At 41.3% G+C, this 23,691-nt stretch overlaps 1 protein-coding gene across 1 annotated transcript in view; it reads left to right on the forward strand.

Moving 5' to 3' along the window:
- Nucleotides 1-23,155, forward strand: part of LOC138566368 (contactin-3-like) — a 1,374,021-nt gene extending 1,350,866 nt beyond the window's left edge. The window contains exon 23 of the mRNA XM_069643533.1: nt 12,982-23,155. Within this exon, the coding sequence (XP_069499634.1) occupies nt 12,982-13,073 (92 nt within the window). The 3' untranslated portion in view covers nt 13,074-23,155. The remainder of the gene's footprint in view (nt 1-12,981) is intronic.
- Nucleotides 23,156-23,691: the final 536 nt, after the last annotated feature.

Here is a 23,691-nt window from a genome sequence, read left to right on the forward strand (position 1 = left end):
AGGCATATACTTGAGAGTAGTCGTACTTGTTTTTCCTACTCACTACTGCTGTGAGCTTGGATCTTTTACTCAAGAGAATCTTCAGGGTTCCAAATTGCCAACTAGTATGCCAACTTCAAGATTTATTTAAAACTCAAGGCAACCACAAGGAGCACGTTGGTGAGCACTTTGGTGAAGTCACTCAGTTTTTTTGCATTTACTGGCAGTTCTCCAGTGTGTTGAGTATATTGGGTGTAATAAACACACTCTGTACACACTGAGTAAAGCAAGCAAGCTACTTCATTTACCAAGTGCTCAACCCTCAGCTGATCACCCCCTACCACTGCCCAAGGCTCACCACGCCAGGCTGGGGATAATGTTTCAGTTTCAGTTTTCAGTAATAATTTCCAGAACAGCAAGTCAAGCAAAGCGAAGCTAGGAGGGGCCTGCGAGCTCTAATAGAACTCTAACAGGATTCTCTGCGGGATGGCGAAGCGAGGTTGGGGCCTTGCTCACCTCCACTGCTCTGCTGGAGCCTTACGGGTTGCTCCAAGAGGTGCTAGGAGGGGACGCTGAGCTAAGCCATATTACCTCCCTCTGGCTTACCTCCACCTCCACCGCACTGCAAACCGCGCGCAAGCCACACTCCAACTCTCTTCAGGGAGGCTGTGTTTCTTTTCAGCTGTTGCCAATTGGTATTTTAATTACAGTCTCAAAAAATTCTGTTTTTTGTAGTGATGGCACACATTTTTGGTTAGGAGACCAGGAACTAGGTTCTGGCCTAGGGGTGCTGTTACATTTAACCTGAAGCAAGGCCCCTCCAAACATACACATCTTACCCAAAATTGGGGGAGGGGGAAAACCATGATTATGGCTCTTCAAAGTGAGGGCATGACAACCCCTGGTGCTGCTGCCTCCAGGACCCGGGCTTTCTACAACATTAAGTAAAAAAGAAAAGGTCAGGCACGCACTCTAGTTCCCAGACTTTTTAACCCTTAAACTAGTAATAACAGGGTTTGATCCCAGCAATGGTAAAAAATAACAGGGTTAAATCCCAACTGCCACAAAATGTTCAGAAAATATACCAGGGTTAAATGGTTAAATCCCAACTGCCAGTTCAAATGCACAGTAGTTCTGCTCCTCCAAGTACTTTCTAGACTCCAACTTTCTTCAGGGAGGCTGTGTTTCTTTTCAGCTGTTGCTAATTGCTATTTTAATTACAGTCTCTAGGAATTCTGCCTTTGTAGTGATGGCACAATGTTTTGTTCAGGAGACCAGGAACTAACTCCCCTCCAAACACACACATCTTACCCAAAATTGGGGGAGGGGGAAAAACCATGATTATGGCTCTTCAAAGTGAGGACATGACAATCCCCGGTGCTGCAGTCTCCAGGACAAGGAATGTTGGTAAGAGAACAATATGCAATGATAGATTACCTAATAGGATTGATTTGTCAAACGTGACAATCGGAGTTGGTTGCTTTTCTCATGGTGCTCAAGACACACTAGAAACATATCTAGTAGGGTCAGTGCTATGTTAGTAATGATAAAGATGGAAGGATCATTATGATAAGGATAGGTGTGGCGATCTGGTGCCTTGAAAGACTCATTTGGTTTGTTTTGAATAGCATGACATGTATACAGAGCGTACAATGAGGCTCATGATAGTTTCAAGCGATCTGGTAATGGATGAGAAGCACACATGTGACAAGCAATGAGGCTAGGAAGAATGTAGTCTGAAGGAACGCTTACCTGGAAATTATATTGTCATGATGGAATTGATAATGCTTTTTGAATTAATGCACATAACACCCACTGAGTGAGGACAGGATGGGGTTTGAATGATTCATACAAGCAGCCAAAAAGCAGATGTCAAATAGCACTGGGTTTTGAGCAATGCACTTATGAATAGCACAAGGGTGCTGAAGTGTGCCACATGACGATACGGGACAGTGTTTTGTTACAACGATTTCGGCACGGAGAACTCTTCCAAGAGGCTGCTTCCATAAGATAAGAGCAGTTCAGGGAGACAAGTATTTGTAATATGATATGCCAATGCCCTGGTATTATGGGTAATAGAGAAGGCAAGTAATATGATGAGTACAATCGATTTAGGCTAGCATTAGGTTTTCTTTTGAAATGGTAATTTGTGAGGTTTGGCACATTCTGCCTGACGTCATGGGGGGGATTTTATTGAGCAAAAACAAGATGGAGACCCTTTATGTGCATGTTATACCGCGATTAAGTAACTTAGGAGGTGACAGGACCTAAACAGCACCTGTAATGTACGTTTTTGGACACTATTTGCAGTTTCCAGTTGCTTTATATGAAAATAATTAGTAGAAATTCTATGTTGGACTAATGACAATGATATGAATATATGGTTATTTATTTAGGGAAAATTATGAATGTTGAAATCTACATGAATGGGATATCGCATCGACATACGTAACTAAGGAGGCTATTGAGAAGGACATGTATTGTTTTGATAGAATAATACCATGTTTATGCCTATTTTTAACCCTCTCATGATGATGGGAAACCACTGAATTGGGTGCAACCATACATTACTCTGATTGAGTATATATTTATATATTTTCAATGACTTTATTTTCAGAAACACATTTTTTGGGGATTTTGGAGCTAGCCTAGTTCAAGCTTTGCAAGAATGCTTATAATGCAACAAGGTTACTGGGAAGAAGTTGACGCTTGTTTATTATTATCAAGTATGTTGTCACTGGAGTTATCCAAACACAATATAGCATGAGATTTGAATTAAATAAGTTGTTTAGTGCAAATTGGTCTAATTAGCTTTCTTTTGATTTTAGATATGTAGTGAACTAAGGACTACGTGTAGCACATCAGTATGTTAGTCGATGGGAAGTGACCACATTTAACAATTGGCGATCTGAATGTCATCTGGCCTAGTAGGATCGTTGTCCATCCTCCCTTTGTTCCCCTCCCTTGCTTCGTCGCGCCTTGAAACACTTGTGTATAAGCGTGTTACAAATGCCATATCATATCATATCATACTCTGTTGGCTCTTCTGCAAATTGTTGACACATAATGGAGGAAATTGTATCACTGGGTGACCTAGAATTGATGAGTCATGTTGTGTGTGTTGGTGGTGGTCATTGGACTTAAGCGGTGCAGGTGATGTGGTATCACCAACCATATGGGTAACTAAGAGTGTCACCCATATATGTATCATTGAAAGATAATAGCAAAAATCGCTCTCCCTTTTTTGTTTCTCTTTTCCCATCCTTTCTTATCCCTGTTCCCCCATCTGTTTATATTGGATATGAATATGCTCTCTGATTTCATTTCTATTTAATTTGTGTATGCAATAGGGTAATGAACCAAATATTGGAATTATATGGTTGTGTTTAATTCTTGATGTAAATTAGGTAATAATGTGTAATGGTAAAAAATCCCTGAGGAAGACCTTGTTGATTAAGGTCAAAACACATTGGGCCTCATTACGAGGTGGGCGGTAAGGGATTACTGGCACCGGTAAGGGCACCGGTGCTGGTAATCCCTTACCGCCCTACTACAAGTTCCCTTTGCAGATCCTTCCTTAACGTCTGTTTTTTTCAGGCGTTAAGGACGGGACCCGCAAAGGGACTCTAGAGCTAATAACGGTACCGCAATTTGCGGTACCATTATTAGTGCCTTCCCCATTCCCATTGAGCCCTATGGGGGCTCAAATGGGAATGGGAAAGGGCCCTGGTGAATGGGGAATGGACCGGTAATTGCTCCATTCACCAGGGCGGAGTCGGAACGAGTTTGGAGGCAGCCAAGGCGCTAATAGCACTATGGCTACCTCCAACCTTGTAATGAGGCCCTTGGCTGTCCAGTAAAATACAATATGTATTAATCACTTTAAATATTGGCTGGTGCTTTTATTGGGTCATCATGACGATGAAGTTAATTTGAATGGGATGTGGCTCAAGTGCTCATTGCATTTTTATGTGGTAGTTTAGGCAACATTGGCCTTTTGGTCACTTCACTTTGAACAGTGCTAGCCAACCCACAAGGTTAGCACAAGGAAGGTCGAAAATTGAACTTTATGTATCTAATATTGTGGTGGATAGGGTTCTAGCCCACATTTTGATTCCAATTTTTCAAGCCCACTCATCCGGGATACAATATTTATGCGACAACATCACACACTAGCATAATCCACATTAGTTACATTTTTGGGGCAGCTCTTATACATGGTTGGATGCTCATCACTGAACCCATAAATAAGCCTGTACATTGTGCATTCTGAGTGGGCAAAACATTTTCTGGAACTAAAACCATAACTCCCCATCATGACGTTAAACATTCCTCCTCTCAATGACATCAGCATGTGCTGTCTAACAGATCACTCTGAATTTGGATTGGCTGGCATTAATGATCAATTACATTATCTGTGACCATCAGCAAGGTAAGGAACATGGTTGCAGGGCACAGAACACCTAATCTATACCTCCTAATTGGTTCCCTTTACTCCTCAACCCCTTCCACCTGCTCAGCCCACTACCTCCCTAACTCAATGTTGACGACATGCTGCCAACTTAAGTAAAAATAACCTTGCCAGGCACTGCTGCTGGAAACCAATTTCTCCTATTGTATTTTCTCTGCCATAGCAACTGCTGCCTTTATGTACGCTGCCACTGGGCAATGTAGATGCCCATGAGAAACGTCTTCTTGGCAAAACTATCTGGCACCTTCCTTGCATCATAAACTTGGCTACTCAGTGTTTCTCTGCACAGCAGCAGGAACACAATTAATCAAATGCAAGATGCTGCATTTTGCTAACTTATGGCAACCTCTGCAACTTTTACCCATGGCCTGTAACAAGATGGCCGATGTCTTTATCACTGCTATATCTAACAACTATACTTACTACAGCTCTATCTACTTAATACCTCTAACCTTACCTACCTACCTCTATAATTTATATACTTGTGTTTAAAGAGCATGCTTAAAAGAGAATATGCATGGTTGACAAAACCTAGAAAGAAAAAGCTTTGCTACACACATAGTGATCTATAACAGAAAAATAAAGAGGAAGTACTCTGCTGAAAGTGCTCTATAGAGGAAAGTAAATAGGAAGACAGAAAAGAGAAAATGGTTTGCTGCAGGTGTGATTTTCTCTGCAGCACCCATGGCTGCCTTCTGGCTCCCTAAAACACATATCATCCTTTCTAATAGAACGAAATTTATATAGCTACATAAGTCCTTCCTATGGGCCCTTTACATGCATGCATGCATGTTTTTCTGCACAGCGCCGGCTCCCTGAAGTTTGACACAACTATATGTAGTTTAAATAAACCGTGACATCCCCAAACCCGTGACCATTGGGTCACCATGTCACTTCCGTAGCTTGTAGGTGCGCTCCCTTGTGGGGCGGTATAGCTACCACTTTACAACACAATGGGGGTCATTACGACCCTGGCGATAAGGGTTTAATGGCGCCGTAAAAGGTGTTGTCGCCGTTAAACCCTTAACGCCTGATTACGAGGTCCCTTTGCGGGACTGGATCTGGGTTCCTCGAATGAGGAATTACCGGGCCATTCTGACTTTGGAGGGCCCGCTAATTCTTCATTCGAGGAACCCTTCCCCATTCCCATTCGAGCACCCATAGGGCTCAATGGGAATGGGGAGGGTGCTAACAACGGGCCCATTAATAACAGGCCTGTTGTTAGCACCCTGATCTGCTCACGGGACCCGCCAAGGGCAGTTGGTAAAACCAAGCACCTATTTTCAGTGCAGTTTTCTTCAGAGTGCAAGGCACATCAAGCAATAAGTGAATCGGGACAGCGGCCTACAGGAACATTGATTTTCAACAATTTTGAGAGTTGTCCACAGAACCCATTCGGATAACGAGTACTTTTTGCGAATACTTTATATTAAAGGCCCAGGTGCTAATCTTGCACCACTTAGGCAGGAAATAGTTCAATTTGGAGAATTATTTGGCTTTCGAATAAACTGGTCAAAGTAAATGTTTTCCCCCTAACTAATGAGACCCTTAAATCCATGGAGATTGGCTCTTACCGATGGGAACAATCGTCTGTGAAATATCTTGGTATTGTTATAAGCAGAGATCATGTTTCTCTCCTAAATGATAATCATAACTCCTACTTAAAAACTCCCCAATGTAAAATCGAGAGGTGGATAACACTCCTAATTTCTACCTATGGCAGGAGAGCCATCGCTAAAATGGTGATAGTGCCAAAATTACTTTATTTTTCCAAATTACTCTGGTCTGGCTGGCACTAAATTCTTTAAACAACTGTGTTCACTTCTGGTGGGTATCAGATAGTACTCGAAAATACCAAAGTTGGAAACAATGACGCCTCCCTATGCCTAAAGTGGGTTTTGCACATATGACATGAAGCTTTATTACTTGTAGTCGCAAACCCAATTCGCATCATATTGGATGCTGGGTTCTCCTTTGTTTAGGATTATGAAAATGTCTGTTCATCCCTAAACACTACAGGCTAACCTTCTGTCCTCGGTCTCTATCGATAAGTCTTATTTGACCCAGTGTCCTGTACAGTAGGTGCATGGTATAAGCTAATTAAACGTCTCTGGGTGCAATTCAATATATGCCAGAACTGAGGCCGTGGGGATTAAATATCTCAATCCTACATGTGATAGGCAGATTATGAAAACCTGATCAAGAATGAGAATCGGTTTCATGTACGATATGTACCCAGATGGAGAATGTGTTTCCATTGAAGAGTTTGCTAGTAAAGTGGGTAATGCCTTTCAGTTGATTTTCCAGTATTTTAGGATTAGAATGACTTTTCGTGCATGGACACCACAGTTTCCCCAGGAACTACCCAAAACTCCTCTTCTACATACATAGTAAACTCTGCAGGCTCTAGAAGAATTGTGTCCACTCTTTAACATATGGTACAGGATTCTACTTTGCCTACCCAAACCACAAGAAGGCTGAAGTGAGAAAGAGATTTGGAAATGCAGACTGATGAACGGACATAGGTCTCTCTATGCCATTATAGCCAGAATGTGCGTCAAATGAAGTACACATATTGGGAAACGTTCGAAATGTCAGGCTGAAAGGGCATATTTTATTCACCTGCTCTGGAATTGCCCTTTTGGTATTCAGTGATGTCCACGCTGTCTCAAATCTGTGTCACAGATATATCTAGAGATCCTTTATGTTGCTTGTTTGGATGGATGCAGGGGCTCTCCAAAACCACCAGCAAGTTGTTACCTGTGTGCATTATGATGGCCAAACGATGTATTTTAATGCATTGGACTAACACTGTTCCTCCCATGGCCGAAAATGGCTGAGAGACTTATCACACTTTCTCTAAACACCCACTAGTGGATCACTTTAACATAGAGGATTGAATTGCATGATGGTTACAGTGGTTTTTGCTGACACTTCGAGCTGAAAATTAGCCTCTTTGAAAGATCAGAAACCTCTCTTTGATTTTTCCTACATAAGGACTAGCCTTACTTATTGAAACCAAGCTAATCCACCAAAGTTTGCCATTAATGCCTGGCCTTGAGTTCGTTGTTCTTTAACATGAAACTGATGTTCAAACTATTTTGCAATAGCTTGACATATTCTTTGTTTATCCCTGCTGTTTTACAGTTGATACCTATTTGGCTCAAGAAGAAGGGACATTGATCCCGAAACGCGTGAGCCTTTCCATTTCTGAACTGTCTACACATATGGTTGTTACTCATTTGGATAACATTGAATACTTGACATTGTATTTTGATTTGTTTTCTGCATCATTTTTACCCTATGATGAGACAATTTGTTTGTACGGATTAAACCATTATGCTTCAATGCATATAACATTGTTTGTCTTTACATTTACTTTACCAAAAGAGTACCAATTAGTAAACTCTAGAAATAAGAACATTTTATTTATCCATCAATTGATGGAATACTGATATTGTGCAGGGGACGGGAGGGCTCCTACCTATGGATCCTCTTTCTTTTCTCTACGTATACGTAATAGTGATCCTGTGCCAGGGTCACGTTTCCTCCCCCGCACCTTAAAACAATATATAATATTTTTACATACCACATGAAGATCAATTAAGATTAGGTGAGTGCATCTACAATTCTCCTCGGAGATGGAAATCATGGAAGGAGAAACGAATGGCACTGAGCCCAGTCACGGAGTTTCTCTAAAGCACATACACACATACACTGCTCTCAGATTCCACTGGGCCAGCACAAAACAACAAAAAAGCACTTTCCTGATGAATTTGAAAAGGTTTCAGACTTTAAAATGTATTAATATCTCTAGTTTAAATAGATATCATTATTATTCATTTTTGTGAATCAACCATGTGAATCTGCAGGTGCTTTTGACACATTTTTCTTTCTTCTGAGGCTTCAATTATGTCGTTTTCAATTTACTGAATTTTCATGTTAGAGGGTTACCTTTATAGAGAACATTATGAATAATGGGGTCCTTGTGGACAACTGCCCTTATAATGTAATGACAAGTTGCACAGTTCAGGAGCTAACAATACAAAATATCAATTTGCAATGATGTTCACTAGTATCTTGATAAATAGTGATTAGTAATAATGTTTAGAATACTGGCATGGGCTGCAGATACTCAGTTGCTAAACGTCTGCTCTAATATTGCCCTATGGTATTTTAATATGGTGCACCACAAGCCTCAGCCCTATATCCCATACTTTTTAGCGTGGAACTGAATGGGACTGATCTAAGGGCTCTGCTCTAATGCTTCACAACTCTTACTGAAGGAATATGGAATATCCCAGAACCTATTGAAAATGAACTGTAACTAAACCAAAATAATGTTCATAGTTACTTGTATGTCTGATAAGCCCAGAACAACCCTCATACCTTGGAATAAGTCCTTATCCACTTAAGTATGTGAGGAATCTGGGAATGATTATATATCGTGTGCTCTTAATGAACCCACCATTTTAGCTGCAGTGAAATCGAGATTATTTCAGCTCAGAAACACGTAAAGTATTTTTCCACCCCTGTGATTTCTCATCTGAGCAAGCAGTCATTGGCCCTCATTACAACACCGGTGGTAACCAAAGACGCTATTAACACCATGGTTGCTGCCGGTATTGTAACGAGTCCGCCAATGGTAAATGGGGAAATACTGCCCCATTCCAAGGTTGGCGGGGCGGTAATTCCCAATTTACCATTGGCCCTTACCCATTCCCATTTTTGCCCCATAGGGCTCAATGGGACTGAGGTAGGCGGTAATTACGATACTGCAAATTGCGGTACTGTAATTACCTCGAAGTCCCTTTGCGGGTCCCAACTTTAAGGTCGGGAGCCGCAAAGGGACCTCGTAATAAGGCGTTAAGGGTTTAACGGCGCTGACAGCTTTTACAGTGATGTTAACCCCTTAACGCCAGGGTCCTAATGAGGACCATTGTCTGTCTTATGCAAATAAGGCATACCTGATCTTAATTCAGTATGAAGCCGCTAACATATAGTTCTAACAGCACAAAGCATCTTGGCTCTCAGTGGCGATGTGGAATAATCTGTCTGCAGACATGATGGGCCTCATTCCGAGTATGGCGGTAAGGGATAGCGGCCACCGCTAACGAGAGCGGTGGCGGTAATCCCTTACCGCCATACTCCGAGTTCCCTTAGCGCCATGGTGCTTTTAACACCTGCTTTTAGCAGGCGTTAAATACCATGGCGCTAAGGGACCTTGATGTTAATTACGCCACCGTAATTTACGGTGGCGTAATTGACGCCTTCCCCACTCCCATTATGCCCTATGGGGCAAGAATGGGAATGGGGAAGGGTAAATGGGGATTGGGGAATTACCGCCCCGCCAACCTTGGAATGGGGCGGTAATTCCGCCAACCACCAAGGCGCTGCCGGTCCGGGTACGGCGTCAACCAAGGCGTTAATAGCGCCATTGGTTAGCGCCGTACTCGGAATGAGGCCCGATGTCTTTGCGTTGGCTACTACTAATGCATATTAATCAAAATGTGTGTCCCTTAATGGTGGAAACTTGCTGAGTGAGAATATGCTAGTTTATTTATGTAGCACCTGTACACAATGTGTTTCAAAGCACTTAAAGGCAAGGGAGGGAACAAGGGAAAATACAATGACATTTTTACAGGCCATGATCAGTAAGGATGTGAAATTAACTATCGTACTCGGCCTGATGACATTTCAGATAGTGCAAGTGCTAAGACATAGATAAGGGATGGAGGGGGAGAGTGAAAAGGAAATGGAAACAGACAGGCGACTACCATACTAGGCCTGACTACATTTCTGGTAGAGCTGGACAAAAACAAAAGGTGAGGGAGAGGGGTGCAGAAAGGGTCAGTGAGGAACAAAAGAAGCGACTATCGTACTAGGCCTGACACCATTTCAGATAGTGCTGGAGGGGGGTGGACAAGTAAGGGGAGGGGGGAGAAGACAGACGATGTTGCTATCATACTATATCCAGGGACAATTCTGATAAAGTAAGTGCCTAGAAGAACCTAACGGGAGGAGGGGACGAGATAGAAAAAGGGAGAAAGGGAGAGGAGGAGAGAACAGAGAGTAAGCAGTCATCCTGGTACGAACAGCCATGTTATTGCACCTGAAAATGTTGAAAATGCTCAAAATGTTTATAGAGAATGGTTTATATATTACGAGCCCAGCGAGTCAGGGTACCAGAACGAGGTACCTAGTTTGTGCATATTTTGTAATCTGATACCTCTCTTCGAACTGTACCTGAAAATGTTGAAAATGCTCAAAACATATCATTTTTCATGACTGTGTATGTATTGCAACTCTAGCAAGCCATGGGCAAAAATCAGGTGTATTTGGTGCATACTTGTAACTTGCTTTTTTCTGCACAGTTGGTGCTTAACTGTATTTTTCTATATTTATCAGATTTGGAATTGATGGTATGCATTCCGTTCATGGCTAAACAAACCCCAGACCAAAGTAGGGGGATCTTTCTCACATATGCTATGTAGTCCAGCCCTCACGATATATACGAGAAGTAAGAATTGTGCGGTTCCGCTATGTACGCTGAACTGTCCTCACATTACTGTACGCCCGGAACACCACACAAAGGTACACTTTATGATTTCGCTAGGGACTCAACAGTCACCATGTGATACACCGGAAAGTGTAATGTATACCAAGAAATATTATTTATATTGCTCAAATTGATTGTGATCCCGCCGAGCCGTGATCGCGGTATCCATGGAAACCATCACTAATATGTTGTTTTCTCGAGACCATAATTATACATAGGTATACGGAATCTACCAAAATTGTTCATTATGTATATTCAGATCGCCTGTGGGCTCTAATACCTCTCGTACGGCCGAGTGCGACATTCACACACACTCCAATAAGGCCGCTCGTATATAAGGACTCATGCCCTTTGGCGTAACTAACGCCTAGCAACGGCGTTAGTTACGCCAAACTTCCTGTTTTCTCACCTGGGTGTGACTCAGCATTCTGCGCATTGCCCTGCAGTACTTTGCCTGCATGCAGCAACCCGCGAGTGTCGCGAGCGAGATCAATTATTAGGAATGCCCTTAATATCTTCTACCATTCTCACACAAGTCACAAGTGTGCACTAGGTGACTTATGTACTTACATATTGTCCTCTTTCAGGACTGTGAATTTCATGTGCACATCGCAGATTTCAGATCCTTGCCCAATGTCCTCACATGAGAGGTAAGCTCTCTACCACCATTACAAGCACATTTATGCCCATCTGTTAACTTTTGTGCTTGATTCCAACTGTTCCCTAGAGGAGACTTTATTTAGTTGGTCCCCTCTTATTTTCGATGCAGGAATGCTGTCCGGATAGTTCACCCGAGACGGTTTCCTAAAAAAGTGCCTGGTGGAATTCCCTCCACACAGGTAAGCTGTCTTTTCCATGGTACTTAGCACAGGGTGCAGCAAACAATTTATTTGTATATATATTACTCTTACTGGAGCACTCTTCTAAATAGCCTTCCATTTCTCTTTCTACAGCACTCCATGATTTCCTTCACATACAGACTTCGTCCTGATGAATGCCGTGGTAGATACATGGCTCATTTAGCCCGTGCAGACGGCAGAAACACCCCGGTGTAGACGCATCTTTATTCTCACAGTGTATTGTCACTGTTATCTGAAAGAACATTGTGTTGTTTTTTTGTTTTTTGTTTTTTCATTGTAAAAAATCTTCAGTCTCATCCACTGTAACGCTGTCCAGTTGATCATGACAGCAAGATATTGACCTCTTGCCTTGATACACGAGCATTAGATCACCATAGCGTTTTTGTATTCTTGTGATTTCATTCTGTATGTTTCATTTTGAAAAAATTGAGTGGCTGTATTCAATTGTGTTTGACTAGAAAGGTGAAAGGAGAGTGCAAAGGTAATGTTCTCTTGACCTATTCAATTGCATCCATGTCTATCAGTAGCCCTCCTGGGCAGAATAGGTTCCTTGCCAGGAGCCCAAATTCGTAAATCCACCCATTTGTGACAGTAAGTCCCTCTTTCACTGAATGTTGCACTTGGGAAATCCACTATCACATAAAACTGCATACTAGTTGTCTTACACAGTGCCTGCCATTATTTATTGTATCCACTGAAAATGTTATTGACCTGAAATAAATTTGGAGGTTACTTGGGACAGTTGAATCACAGTGTGATCTTGCAGTGGGATTGAGATGCCTTCCTGAACTCACAGTCGAACAAAGAAACATTGAATTCCCTCTGTGCTAAACATTGTATTTCTTCTATGGCCATCATCACACTGAGGGGCGACAGAGAAGAAAAGTCGTGAGAGAGGTTTAATGGATACAATTTGTTGGGTTTGTGGATTTTGAGGTTTGTGTATAAAAATGATATGAAATGTATTGTGCATCAAAGGAAAGAGACATGCATGTTCAGGTAGGTAGAAAAACAGAGATTGGCGAAAGGTAGAAATATATCATGACATTGCCAGTGTTGCTGTTTTTGTTAATGCGTATTTCATACCTATTTTTGTTTTTATTTGGTTCTAGGTATGGATGCCAGAGGATCGGGTACCCCACCTTTGGAAATATTTTCAAAAGTGTGCACTATCTCCATAGCAGTTGTTTTATTTCTGTTATAATAATGAACTATTATTGTCATGAAAATAGACAATCTTCAGTAAGGTGCCGCCTATGAGCATGATTGATGTGTAAACTTGGGTTTATTTTTAGAGACGTTATATCCATTTTAATTCCGTAAGCAATCATTCCTTTTAGATTGGACTTAAATGCCTTAAATACATGCTGGATAAACCAAAGCAGATTGTCACATAAGCAACACATCCGGGATACCCATGACATTGGAAACTGAAATGAACAGAAACTGTCCAGCAAATGTTAAGTTAAATCTGCAGCATCATACCTTCTTCAAATCTGACTCACTCAAAGAATCTACGTCTTACATACATAATTCCCGCTTAAGGAATATGATGTGTATTTTGGAATGTATTTCAATAGCACTTCCCATGGAAGTAAACAATGTGTAAATATTATTCACAATGTAATGTATAGTATGTGGCATACAGTTGTGCAAAATGACTTTCTTACATTTTTCCATATTGTACAGATGTGAAATGTGTTACAATTGTTAGAAATCTATATTTAGAAAACAATATTCCTAACATGTTTCTTTAGTAGGTCAATTTCCCTTTGACTGGTCTAGGGCAAATACTATTCTTCTGGCCTGGACCCTAATCCCCAGATCTATTGCCACCCCACCCCTAACATATTCACTCTTGGGAATCTGTTATATTTCTTGATATCTGTTCATCATGAAGTCATCTGTGATATCACTGAATGCATGAATCACACTCAGGATTTAATCCAAATTCTAATATTCCTTTCATTAATGTTTGAAGTTTGCAGCTCTTTGGTGTTAGCTTTACTGGACAACCCCATTCATAATCTTTGCTAAAAAGTAATGCATATTCAAAGATTATAGTGCAAAAAGTAAATAAGCTAATATATAGGCCATTATATGTCGAGTAAGGCCGGGTTTACGACTTTGCCTGTACCACACGTATGGATTTACAGTAAAAAACAATTTTTAGCCCAAGGCAATGAAAGGGCAGACGGAATAGAAACTATTTTGATAATGTGACAATGAATATTAAATATGTTTTAGATTTTTCTAGCAGTTCTTTGTTTAAGCAGTTCATATTTGGCAACAAAACCCACAATTGCCTTCGACATTCAAGGACATTCATTGACATTCACGGAATTCAATGGAAAATGTATTTCCTCAAAAACCTGTCACTCGCATATGGTTGGGCCACTATCACTCCTACGGATGGAACACTACCATCCACGTGTCTCCATCGCTGGGATCAACCCTCGCATCAAGCGGGTGCTGACTGGACATTGGCCTCGATCTAACTTAAAAAAGCCCAATACTGTAAATGCAATTTGTTTTTGTTTTTTCAATATTACCCAGTTTCAGATAGAACTGCTAAGATCCAGCATTACTAATGAGTGAACAGAAATGCAGACAGGAATCTGGAAACACCTCTTTTGTCACATACCCATGACAGGTCAGCTGCTGAGAGAGCCAAGGGAAAACACACCCGGGATGCAATCTCTTCTGCAATCAAGGAATGAGACTAAGGGCCTCATTCCGAGGTGGGCGCTAAGGGATATCGGGCACCGGTAAGGAGACCGGTGCCGGTAATCCCTTACCGCCCAATTCCGAGGTCCCTTAGCGGGAACTGCAAGGGATGTGTGGTCGGATCAGGGCGCTAATTACGGGCCTGCAAGGAACGGAAATGTGACAGGCCTTATGGGGGCTCAAACTGGAATGGGGAATGGCATTTGGAATGGGGATTTACCGGGTCCGCCTAGGGCGGAATGTCCCCCTAAGTCCCCACTCCACCAGATCGGACCCAGACACGATTTTGGAGGCAGCCATGGCGCTAATAGGCCCTAAGATGTGAATTTCATGCTTAGTAGTCTACATGTGGACGGAATGTTCCTGAGCAAAGGAATATGAGACTTGCACATCTGACCTTAGTTTTAATTAATTCATGGAATCGGTAAAATAGGTTTACAGAGGATTATCACAACAGAATGTTACAGACTGAATACAGAATTAATGCATACTGCTAAATCGTATCTAATAGTTGACATATGCGCCCGTATATAATTTAATCTGTTTGGTGCACATTAGAAATATTCAAAATCAAAATCAGACATAAATAACATGGATAGATCCTTTGCAAGCTGGTAAAACACATGCAATATAAAAGTCAAACCATTGTGGTGCTCAGAGCTGTACACAAGAAACACCGGATAAGAATGTATAGGAAAAAGCAATGGGAGTATGGTGGGTAAAATGAGTTGGTGTGCAAATAATTTAAATTTGTTTTTTAAGAAGACAAATATACATTTTGATTTGGCATATTAAACCTGGGAACAACCCTACACATGGAACCCTGATGGTCTTCATTAGCACATATGATAGCTTTAGCACATAGTAACCCCCCTTACACATCAAACCTACCCTTCTCTTCTCACAACAAAAGGTTGACATATTTCAATATTTTCACTATTTTCAAAGTGACAGTGTATAGTCCTCTTTTGAACTGTTCCAGTTCGCCTGTTTTTAAACAAAGCAAACAGATGCAATTACACTTTGATCTATAATTCTTAAACGTGTTCATATGTAAAATATAATGTGGAGCAGGTTTACTGACTTTGTATAAGGTTGATGATATTTTCAACGCATTTTTTTGTGTGTGGGTTATTTTTAAACATTATTCAGGCTTTGTACCTCTGAGCAAACGTGATTCAGAATCCATTTGTTGTGTGTGTAGGTCACATGCATCTGAAGCATGAGCACAGCTAGAAAGCAACAGATCAGTGTACATAGTAGAAGCTCAGTGATACACTTAATCATGTAGGCAAGGTGGGCTTCAGGAGACGTCACATGACTTGCCTGTCACATTTCCGTTCCTTGCCTGTCACACTTCACTTCCTTGTCTGTCATACTTCAGTTACTTGCCTGCCACACTTCAGTTCCTTGCCTGTCATACTTCAGTTCCTTGCTTGTGACACTACAGTTCCTTGCCTGTCAAACTTCAGTTCCTTGCCTGGCATACTTCAGGACTTAGAGCACTTGCCAAGTATTAGTTTGAACAATCACGTATTCAATGTATTCCTGAAGTTTAAATGGTAATGCTGCTGTATGTATACCTGGTGAGAATGTGGTTCCACGAGGATGGTGAGTAGCATGAGAAGGCCTTCTTCTTAGGGCCTCATTACACGTTATGCGGTAAACCATGGTGCTATTAGCACCATGGTTGCCGCTGGTACCACCATGGAGAAAAGGGGAATTACCACCCCATTCCAAGGTTGGCGGGGCGGTAATTCCCCCTTTCTCCATGGCCCTTCCCCATTCCCATTTTTGCCCCCTAGGGCTCAATGGGAATTGGGAAGGGGCTAATTATGGTACCGCAAATTGCGGTACCGTAATTAGCACCATGGTCCCTTTGTGGGTCCCAACTTTAATGGCTGGTCTACACCAGCCGTTAAGGTCGTGTCCTGCAAAGGGACCTCGTAGTAAGGCGGTAAGGGTTGACCGGTACCGGTGCCCTTACCGGTACCGGTAAACCCTTACTGCCTAGCGTGTAATGAGGCCCTTAGTCTTATTTTGTTAGTATTTATTGGTTTCCAGTCTCATTCTGAGGTTTGTGGGCATTTACTGACCTCTGGAAATGGCTTGCTCATCAGCTAGACAAGGATACTTGAGTTGATGCAATCTTAACTTTTTTTAAGATGATCTGGACTGGTCTTGGTAGCTAATGCACAATGGAGAAGATATTATTGGATATTCTGATGCTATTGATTAGTCCTCCTGCAGCATTTTGTAATACGTGTTGAAGCATGAGGGCAGAGGCAAGGACATCTGCAAACAGTCTGACCCCTCAAACCGGGCGTGGCAATGCGAAAGATTGGACAGTGATAAAAAGGGTCAGCAGGTTGTGTTTTTTTTGCAGAGTGAGTGAGAGGTTGTAGTTGACTGTTATTCCTAAGGATATCTCACTTGAACCTAGTTTTTGAATAAGCTCTTCGTCATTCATGCAGGTCTGACATAATTGAATGAGTGGTTGTCTTGCTGAAGGCGCATACATTCTTTCTTGCTGGAGTCAATGTGCTTGTCATATGAAATATATATTTAAAATATGAATAGAGCAAGACTTATTTCAAGCCATTAGATGTTTTCCATGTGGCAGATCTCTAGACCTGGACTGATTTGATGTTGTTGACTGGGTGCTATCCAATTTAGTGTTAATTAATTTCTAAATGTCAAGAGCTTGCTGGAATATGACTGCACATGTTTTAAGGGAGGGTGATATTCAAGTCACCATCGGCGTGCCTGTAATTCCTGATCCATTACAAGAGGTTTTGCCTGGTACAGTTCACCAATTTTCCATGAGGTATACTATGTTACATGTTAAACTGTTCCAATCAAGAACCTTATTATTCAAGTTGCAATGTATGGCAACTAGAAACAGACATAGATTGGTCAAAGTATTCAGGACGGAAAACATCCATTGCCTCTTCTGTGATGAAAATAACCAAGGAACATTTATCAGTGCAGAAGAAATTCAGGCACACAATAACATGCATTGGCAATTTTGTGTAGACCTGGAAAAGGCAATAGTACTAACTGTCCACGAATGGTAGCAGCGACACAATGGTGCAAGTACCTAGGTATATAATGACCAATGCCTATCTAATAACTATACACAAGCCAAAAATGTTGCCTTTGCCAATTCTTGTGATAATAGGACTCCCTTGAAGGACATGCCTATTGTTCATCCATCAAGTGGCTGAAGGCACAATTGGTTAAGGCATTTTTATTACAACAGTTGTCCATTTACAGCTCCAAGTATGCAATTATATTTCACTGGACTGTTTTTTAAACAACACTGACCAGCACTTTGAGCGCAATTTCTGCTGTTACTCCTTGATAAATCTAGCTCAAAGGTATCCTAGGAGAATGTGTTTTGGGCAGAGAGGTCTAGGAAGTGGGTGGGAATGGCCATAGGGATTAGGATTGCAATAGGCTGGCGATTGCTGATTAAATAAAGATATTTAAAGAATGATTGTAGCCTCCATTCCCCATGCCACTTTCAACATTTTCATGAAATAGAAATAGAATGCTATGATTTCCTATTAGCCCTTAGATTTCCCCAAAACCTTTTCCGCACTTAGCATTAGAAGAAGACCGAGAACACAGGGAAATTGCAGCACATTGACCATGTTCACTGCTTGTATACTTCCCAACCAGGACATCTATAATGATGACCTCTTCTTCATAGAACGAGTCACTTTTTTGGGCAAGATAAAGACACGTTTTTATTAGCAGTACCATCACTTTTTAGGGAAAGTAAAAACTCAGATATGTTATGCATCTTCTACTCCACTGATGATCATAAACCTTGTATAGCATGACCGGGTTCCTCTAGCAGTCACCCTAATTACTCGTACACTTTGGCCCCTCAGAAACTGCTAGCCACAAGAACGGAGGACTCAGCCATGGGGCAAAGTTACTGTAGTTTATTAGCATATAAACATAACAGGGATCACAACAGAAAAACAAGGTTCATCTAGAGTTCTCAGCTTCTAGGCACATCACACACAGTTTTATTCCGGTCTGACATCACAAATCCAGATTTCCTGCCGGAAACCTATCAGATACTTAACTTGGTCAGTTTGGGTAAGGTTATATATAGAACTTCCATAGTTTAGTCCTCTAATTGGCTAGCCATATCTAGTGGCTCTTCCTAGCACCACCTCTACTGTACCCATCTACAATGTTGCAAAACTATTTCTCCGTGCAACAAATGATATCCCCCTGAGAATGGTGAATTTGGATTGGGCAGACCGTGTCCTCCCAGCCCTGGCACCCTAAACAGTTCTCAGACTGAATGTACCTCTTCAAGGTAATGAGAAAGAACATGGAGGTGCGAAGCGTTCACTAACGTTGTTATTCTCTGATCACCCAAGCTGGTGAGAGTGCAGTCAGTTAATGAAACATGGGCAACACTTGTATCTTCTTCTCTCTGGTTCTCTGGGAACAGTCTTCTCTGTCTGGGTCACGTGTGTCGAGGCCATGAAATAAAGCCCTCTCGATTTTAAACTGAATGCCTGCAGGTGGCTCACTATCAGGCTGGGAAATGCAATTGTCTCGGGCACCAATGAAAAAGAGGCCGAAAGTTGCAAATGTCAATTCCTGTTGTGACAGACTGAATAGTACCCAAGGGTGAGTTTTTTGATAATATGTTATGCAAATTGTGCATTTTAAATAATAGTTATTCAGCAACACAGGTCAAAAATACTTGCCGCATACTGAAGTAACTCATCATACTGGCCCACATTGGCAAAAAAAGTGTCCCACTTTTACCAAACAAAAGTGTCCCATACTAGCATTTTGCGTATTGCCCTATTGCCCTATAGGCCAGTCTGAGCCTGCTCACTATCTCAGTAGCTGGAATGTTCCTGCTTCCCCTTTTTCCTTGGCTGGGTGTCATGTTTCTAATCACCTCGAGCTGCGGTGACCGTGCCAGATTGACTGGGTAGTCAGAATCTGCCCCTCCTTCTTGTTCATTTAAGAGGCCTACAACTTTTATAGTATTCCTCATGGCTTCTCCATGTTAGTAGCAGTTAAACATGTGCAAGTTAGATATATGAATTCTGTGCATCTTGCAGTTTCAGCATTGGCAAAATATATGAATGTAGAGATATGTTTGTGTATTCGCCCCCTGCCTAAGTGGGTCATAAGCATGTGCCTCGTGCCTATATGCAATAAACTAGTGCAGGTTTGCGTAGCTTCATAAATGGATGAATATGTACTTCATGTATAAATATGGGTACTTTGTGATATCAGTGATGATGTCATTGGTTTCTGATTTCCCAGTCAGTCGACCTGATATGTGATTTCAATTCCATGTCGTCCAAATCATCAATTGGGTATGTCCTGAATGGGTGTCTAAGAGAATACTGCTTTTCACTCCTGCGAAACATCGATGTTTGTGGTGATGGGCCTGCCTCTTCATGATCAGAGTCATGCAGGGGACATGAGGGTCAGATTTGTCCCTTTGTCTACAACTGATTAGTTGGGTATATTACATTTTACTTGAATTATCACCATGAGGAGGCACTGTCAAACCAAGAAGCGTAGACTGCGGACTGTATTCAAAGGTGCAAGCCTATGTTAACAACTAGGTTCCTTCACCTAATTTTCCTTGTAACCACCTACAACAACTGTGATATAGCAACATGGGTGCATGCAACACTCTTTGTAGATTGTATCAGACCCCATGATGTATTAGCAATCCTCATCAACACTAAAAATTGACTCACTTTCAAGATAGCAGAATCAAAGGAGGAACACTTATCTTCTTTCCTCTTTTTCATTTTAATTAATAATTAATCATTTGTAACACATTTAATAAAATGGACCAGTTCTATGCACAGGACCAGGATTCAAACCTGTGTTGCTCGGTGTTGGCTTGCTTCCATGACAAACCTCTTGCCCGGAGCTATTCTCTGAGCCCAGGAGCTTTTATTACACGTGTTGCTGTGTTATGGGTACTAATGTTGATATTAACCTCCATGGTGGGCTAAGCCAGTCAGTAATGACTCCACCTTGTGTCGCTAACTTGAGCCGTGGGCTTTTAACAGCAGGATCGGCCTGCCGTGTTCGGTAATATTGCCTTACTGAAGGATTAATGAATGTGCCTGGCACAAAGAATGCCACATATATCTACATTACTCACACAATGCAAATTGCAAAGCAAATTTGAATTTAAACAGTAAAGTCTATTACGTGATACGCTACCAAAAGAAGACCTAAGGATATTCCAATAAAAGTCATACGTTTGAATCATGCAGTACAATTTTAAGTGGAACAAATAATATTCCATTAGGTGTATTTATCAGAGATTGGAAATCTTCCAGTTAAATTCCTAAAATGAAAGTCATTCATATTCTATCAGTCAAATATAAGGCACCTCATTCCCTGCCTTTGCTGTAAAACAAGTTAGAGGGTCATTCGATGCAAATGCATACTTCATAGCAAAGTTATTGACATAATAGGAGTGATTAATAAAAAGCCTTTTCAATAGGAAAATCTTTTGAAAAACGCTTCTGAAATCCGCTCCAATGTCTCCACTCAGATCAGATTACAGGCTGTTAACACCTGCCTTCACGAACCCCAACAGATACGCTGGGTTGGCTGTGAACCCCTTGGGCTGGCCTCTTGGCCTCATTCCTACTCGCAAGTGCTACTCTTGCATGAAGGGACCTACGTGCAGAACATGACCGGAGACACATTTCTTCTCAAAATCCTCTCCCGTCCTTCCCTGGGAACGGATGCGCATCAGTGATGTTTGAGAATTCAAGTAATGGAACATTGGGTTCTGTCTCCGGGAGGAACTGAGGCCCTTCTGCAGATTTCATAGCATCATTTCAAGTCTCTGATGTACATGGGAAGAGGCACATTTCTCATGGTCGATGATTAAGTGTACGAATGCATCGTTTTTTTTAATTGAGAACTGCATATTAGTGAAAATGATGCATAAACTTTGTTCTTCTTTTTTGATTTTAGAAACTAATATAGTTTGCTACCCGAAATACAGCTCGCATGTGTTCCCCTGTTTGCAGTGGTGGTGGCTGATGAATGCTTTGGAATATTCATGCATCGTCGGGTGCACTTTGCCGTTCACCCTGAAAAAAGAGTAACTGAGTAGATAATAAATAAAATATGCCAGCACCACCACAATCCGGAACAATGGTGTTATTCGGCACTAATTACATGTGAAGGCAATTATAGAAATATAAAGCACCTAGCTGCATATCTTTGCGTGGATTTCAACCAGAAGCACTGACTAGGGTATGTGCCTTATAAATACATACGGATATTACACCCATCAATACATCAATCAATCCGTGTATGCTATTGCGCAATGTGACCCTTACTCCAAGTGCAGGGAAACACCATACACCATACAACTAAGCTGATATGACACTAAACAGCTTTAAAAAGTTTAGAACAGTGCGTTGTCATCGAGGGTGCTCCTAACATAACTACATGTTTACATTTCCTAAACAAATGTTCACAAACCTGTTTTCTACCTGAGCAGGAGGTTACTTTACCACAGTTTTAATCAAATAGGTTTCTGATTGGAAGCGGTTAGGGTGCAGGAAACACGTAATATTGTTGTATATATTGTGTCAAAACCTGTGTAAATCTAGTAATTCAGGATTCATAAAGGGAATGTGGGCTCCAGAGTGCTGTACATACAGAACAGTATTTCTTCTCTACTGTTCACATTGCCCTTCTCCCAGGTACAGCGATATTCCTCTGGCAGTCTGCTTCCGAACCATACGTACTATATATACCATGCCTAGTAAAGGGATGCTGTAGTTGAGTATGGGGCTGCCATCATTCCACTGTCGCGGATCACAGGAAGACATTCACATATATAGTAGCCCTACAGTGGCCAGAGATTAGTGGGCAGGCCATCTAAGAGGTAGGAGTGATATAGCAGCTCAAGAACTATGCAAGGTTCCCCTAGAGTAGACCAGATCGGCCCCTAGGACATATGTATTAACATTAGGGTAGAGACTATTTCCTAAATATGTCTCTGGTGATAAGGGATCACGAACAGGCGATGCACACATTCTCTACACCATCCAACATCATACATGTGCCCCATCGAGTTCTGTCTAGCATGCTATTCCAAAAGGTGTAGAATGAGCATGGCATTTGGGTTAACAGGCCAAGCAGGACAGATTGCAGGAGAACATGAATCCGGTAACTTCTTTGCAGACTAAGCACACGTGTACATGTAAATATACTTCACAAAACGAATGTTCAATGCGACTGTAAGCAGATTCTAATGATTGTAAATATGGAACCCTGTTGATGACATTTTCCTAACATACCGAATTCATCTTAATGACGCCTGTAATAGAAAATGTGTTTCTAAAACTATTTTCGCATCCTACTGTGTCATAATGGCAATAGTAAATGTATTGTAAATGTGGGAACTGTCTCCATGAGATGTGCACTAAATTCTGCCTTTCATATTGAAAGAAATACATTTAACTTGCAAAGCTTTATGTATACGATGGCTATGTGTGTATGTGTTTTTAATATTGTCATAATAAAGGTTTTTACTGTAACATTGGTTGCTTCGTGTATTAGAATCTTTGCATAAACCCTTGCTTAACATTGAAAAGGCTGTGAAGCTGGTGATGTACTTGTATGCACTCGTCTTGGAAATAGACGGGAAATTGATCATTGGTTTGATAAAAGATTACTAACATTCACAGTGAATGCTCCAGTTTTATTAGCTATGAATCCTTCGCTTGCAATAGCTAGGTAGGAAATATTGCACGGCAAAGCATTGTCATGCCCGATGTTATTCTCATACAGAAACAAACATAATAATAACTGTAATAACATTTAATATAGTCCCTCATTTCTGATTCATTCCACTTCTAAGCACTGCAGTAATGGGTCTTATAATATAATAGTACTCAATTTATCAACCTCAGAACAATAAAGGGCTGAGTCAGCCCTACAGGAATTTGAACTTAATGCATTCTGCATTTTTCAGTGCAATTAAAGTTGTTCCACATTTTTGACCAGCTATGGATACTTTGGCTTCTGTGCAACCCAACGTCTCGAAG

The sequence above is a fragment of the Ambystoma mexicanum genome, chromosome 2p (genome assembly GCF_040938575.1).
Source record: "Ambystoma mexicanum isolate Mex_15411 chromosome 2p, UKY_AmexF1_1, whole genome shotgun sequence".
Lineage (NCBI taxonomy): Eukaryota > Metazoa > Chordata > Amphibia > Caudata > Ambystomatidae > Ambystoma > Ambystoma mexicanum.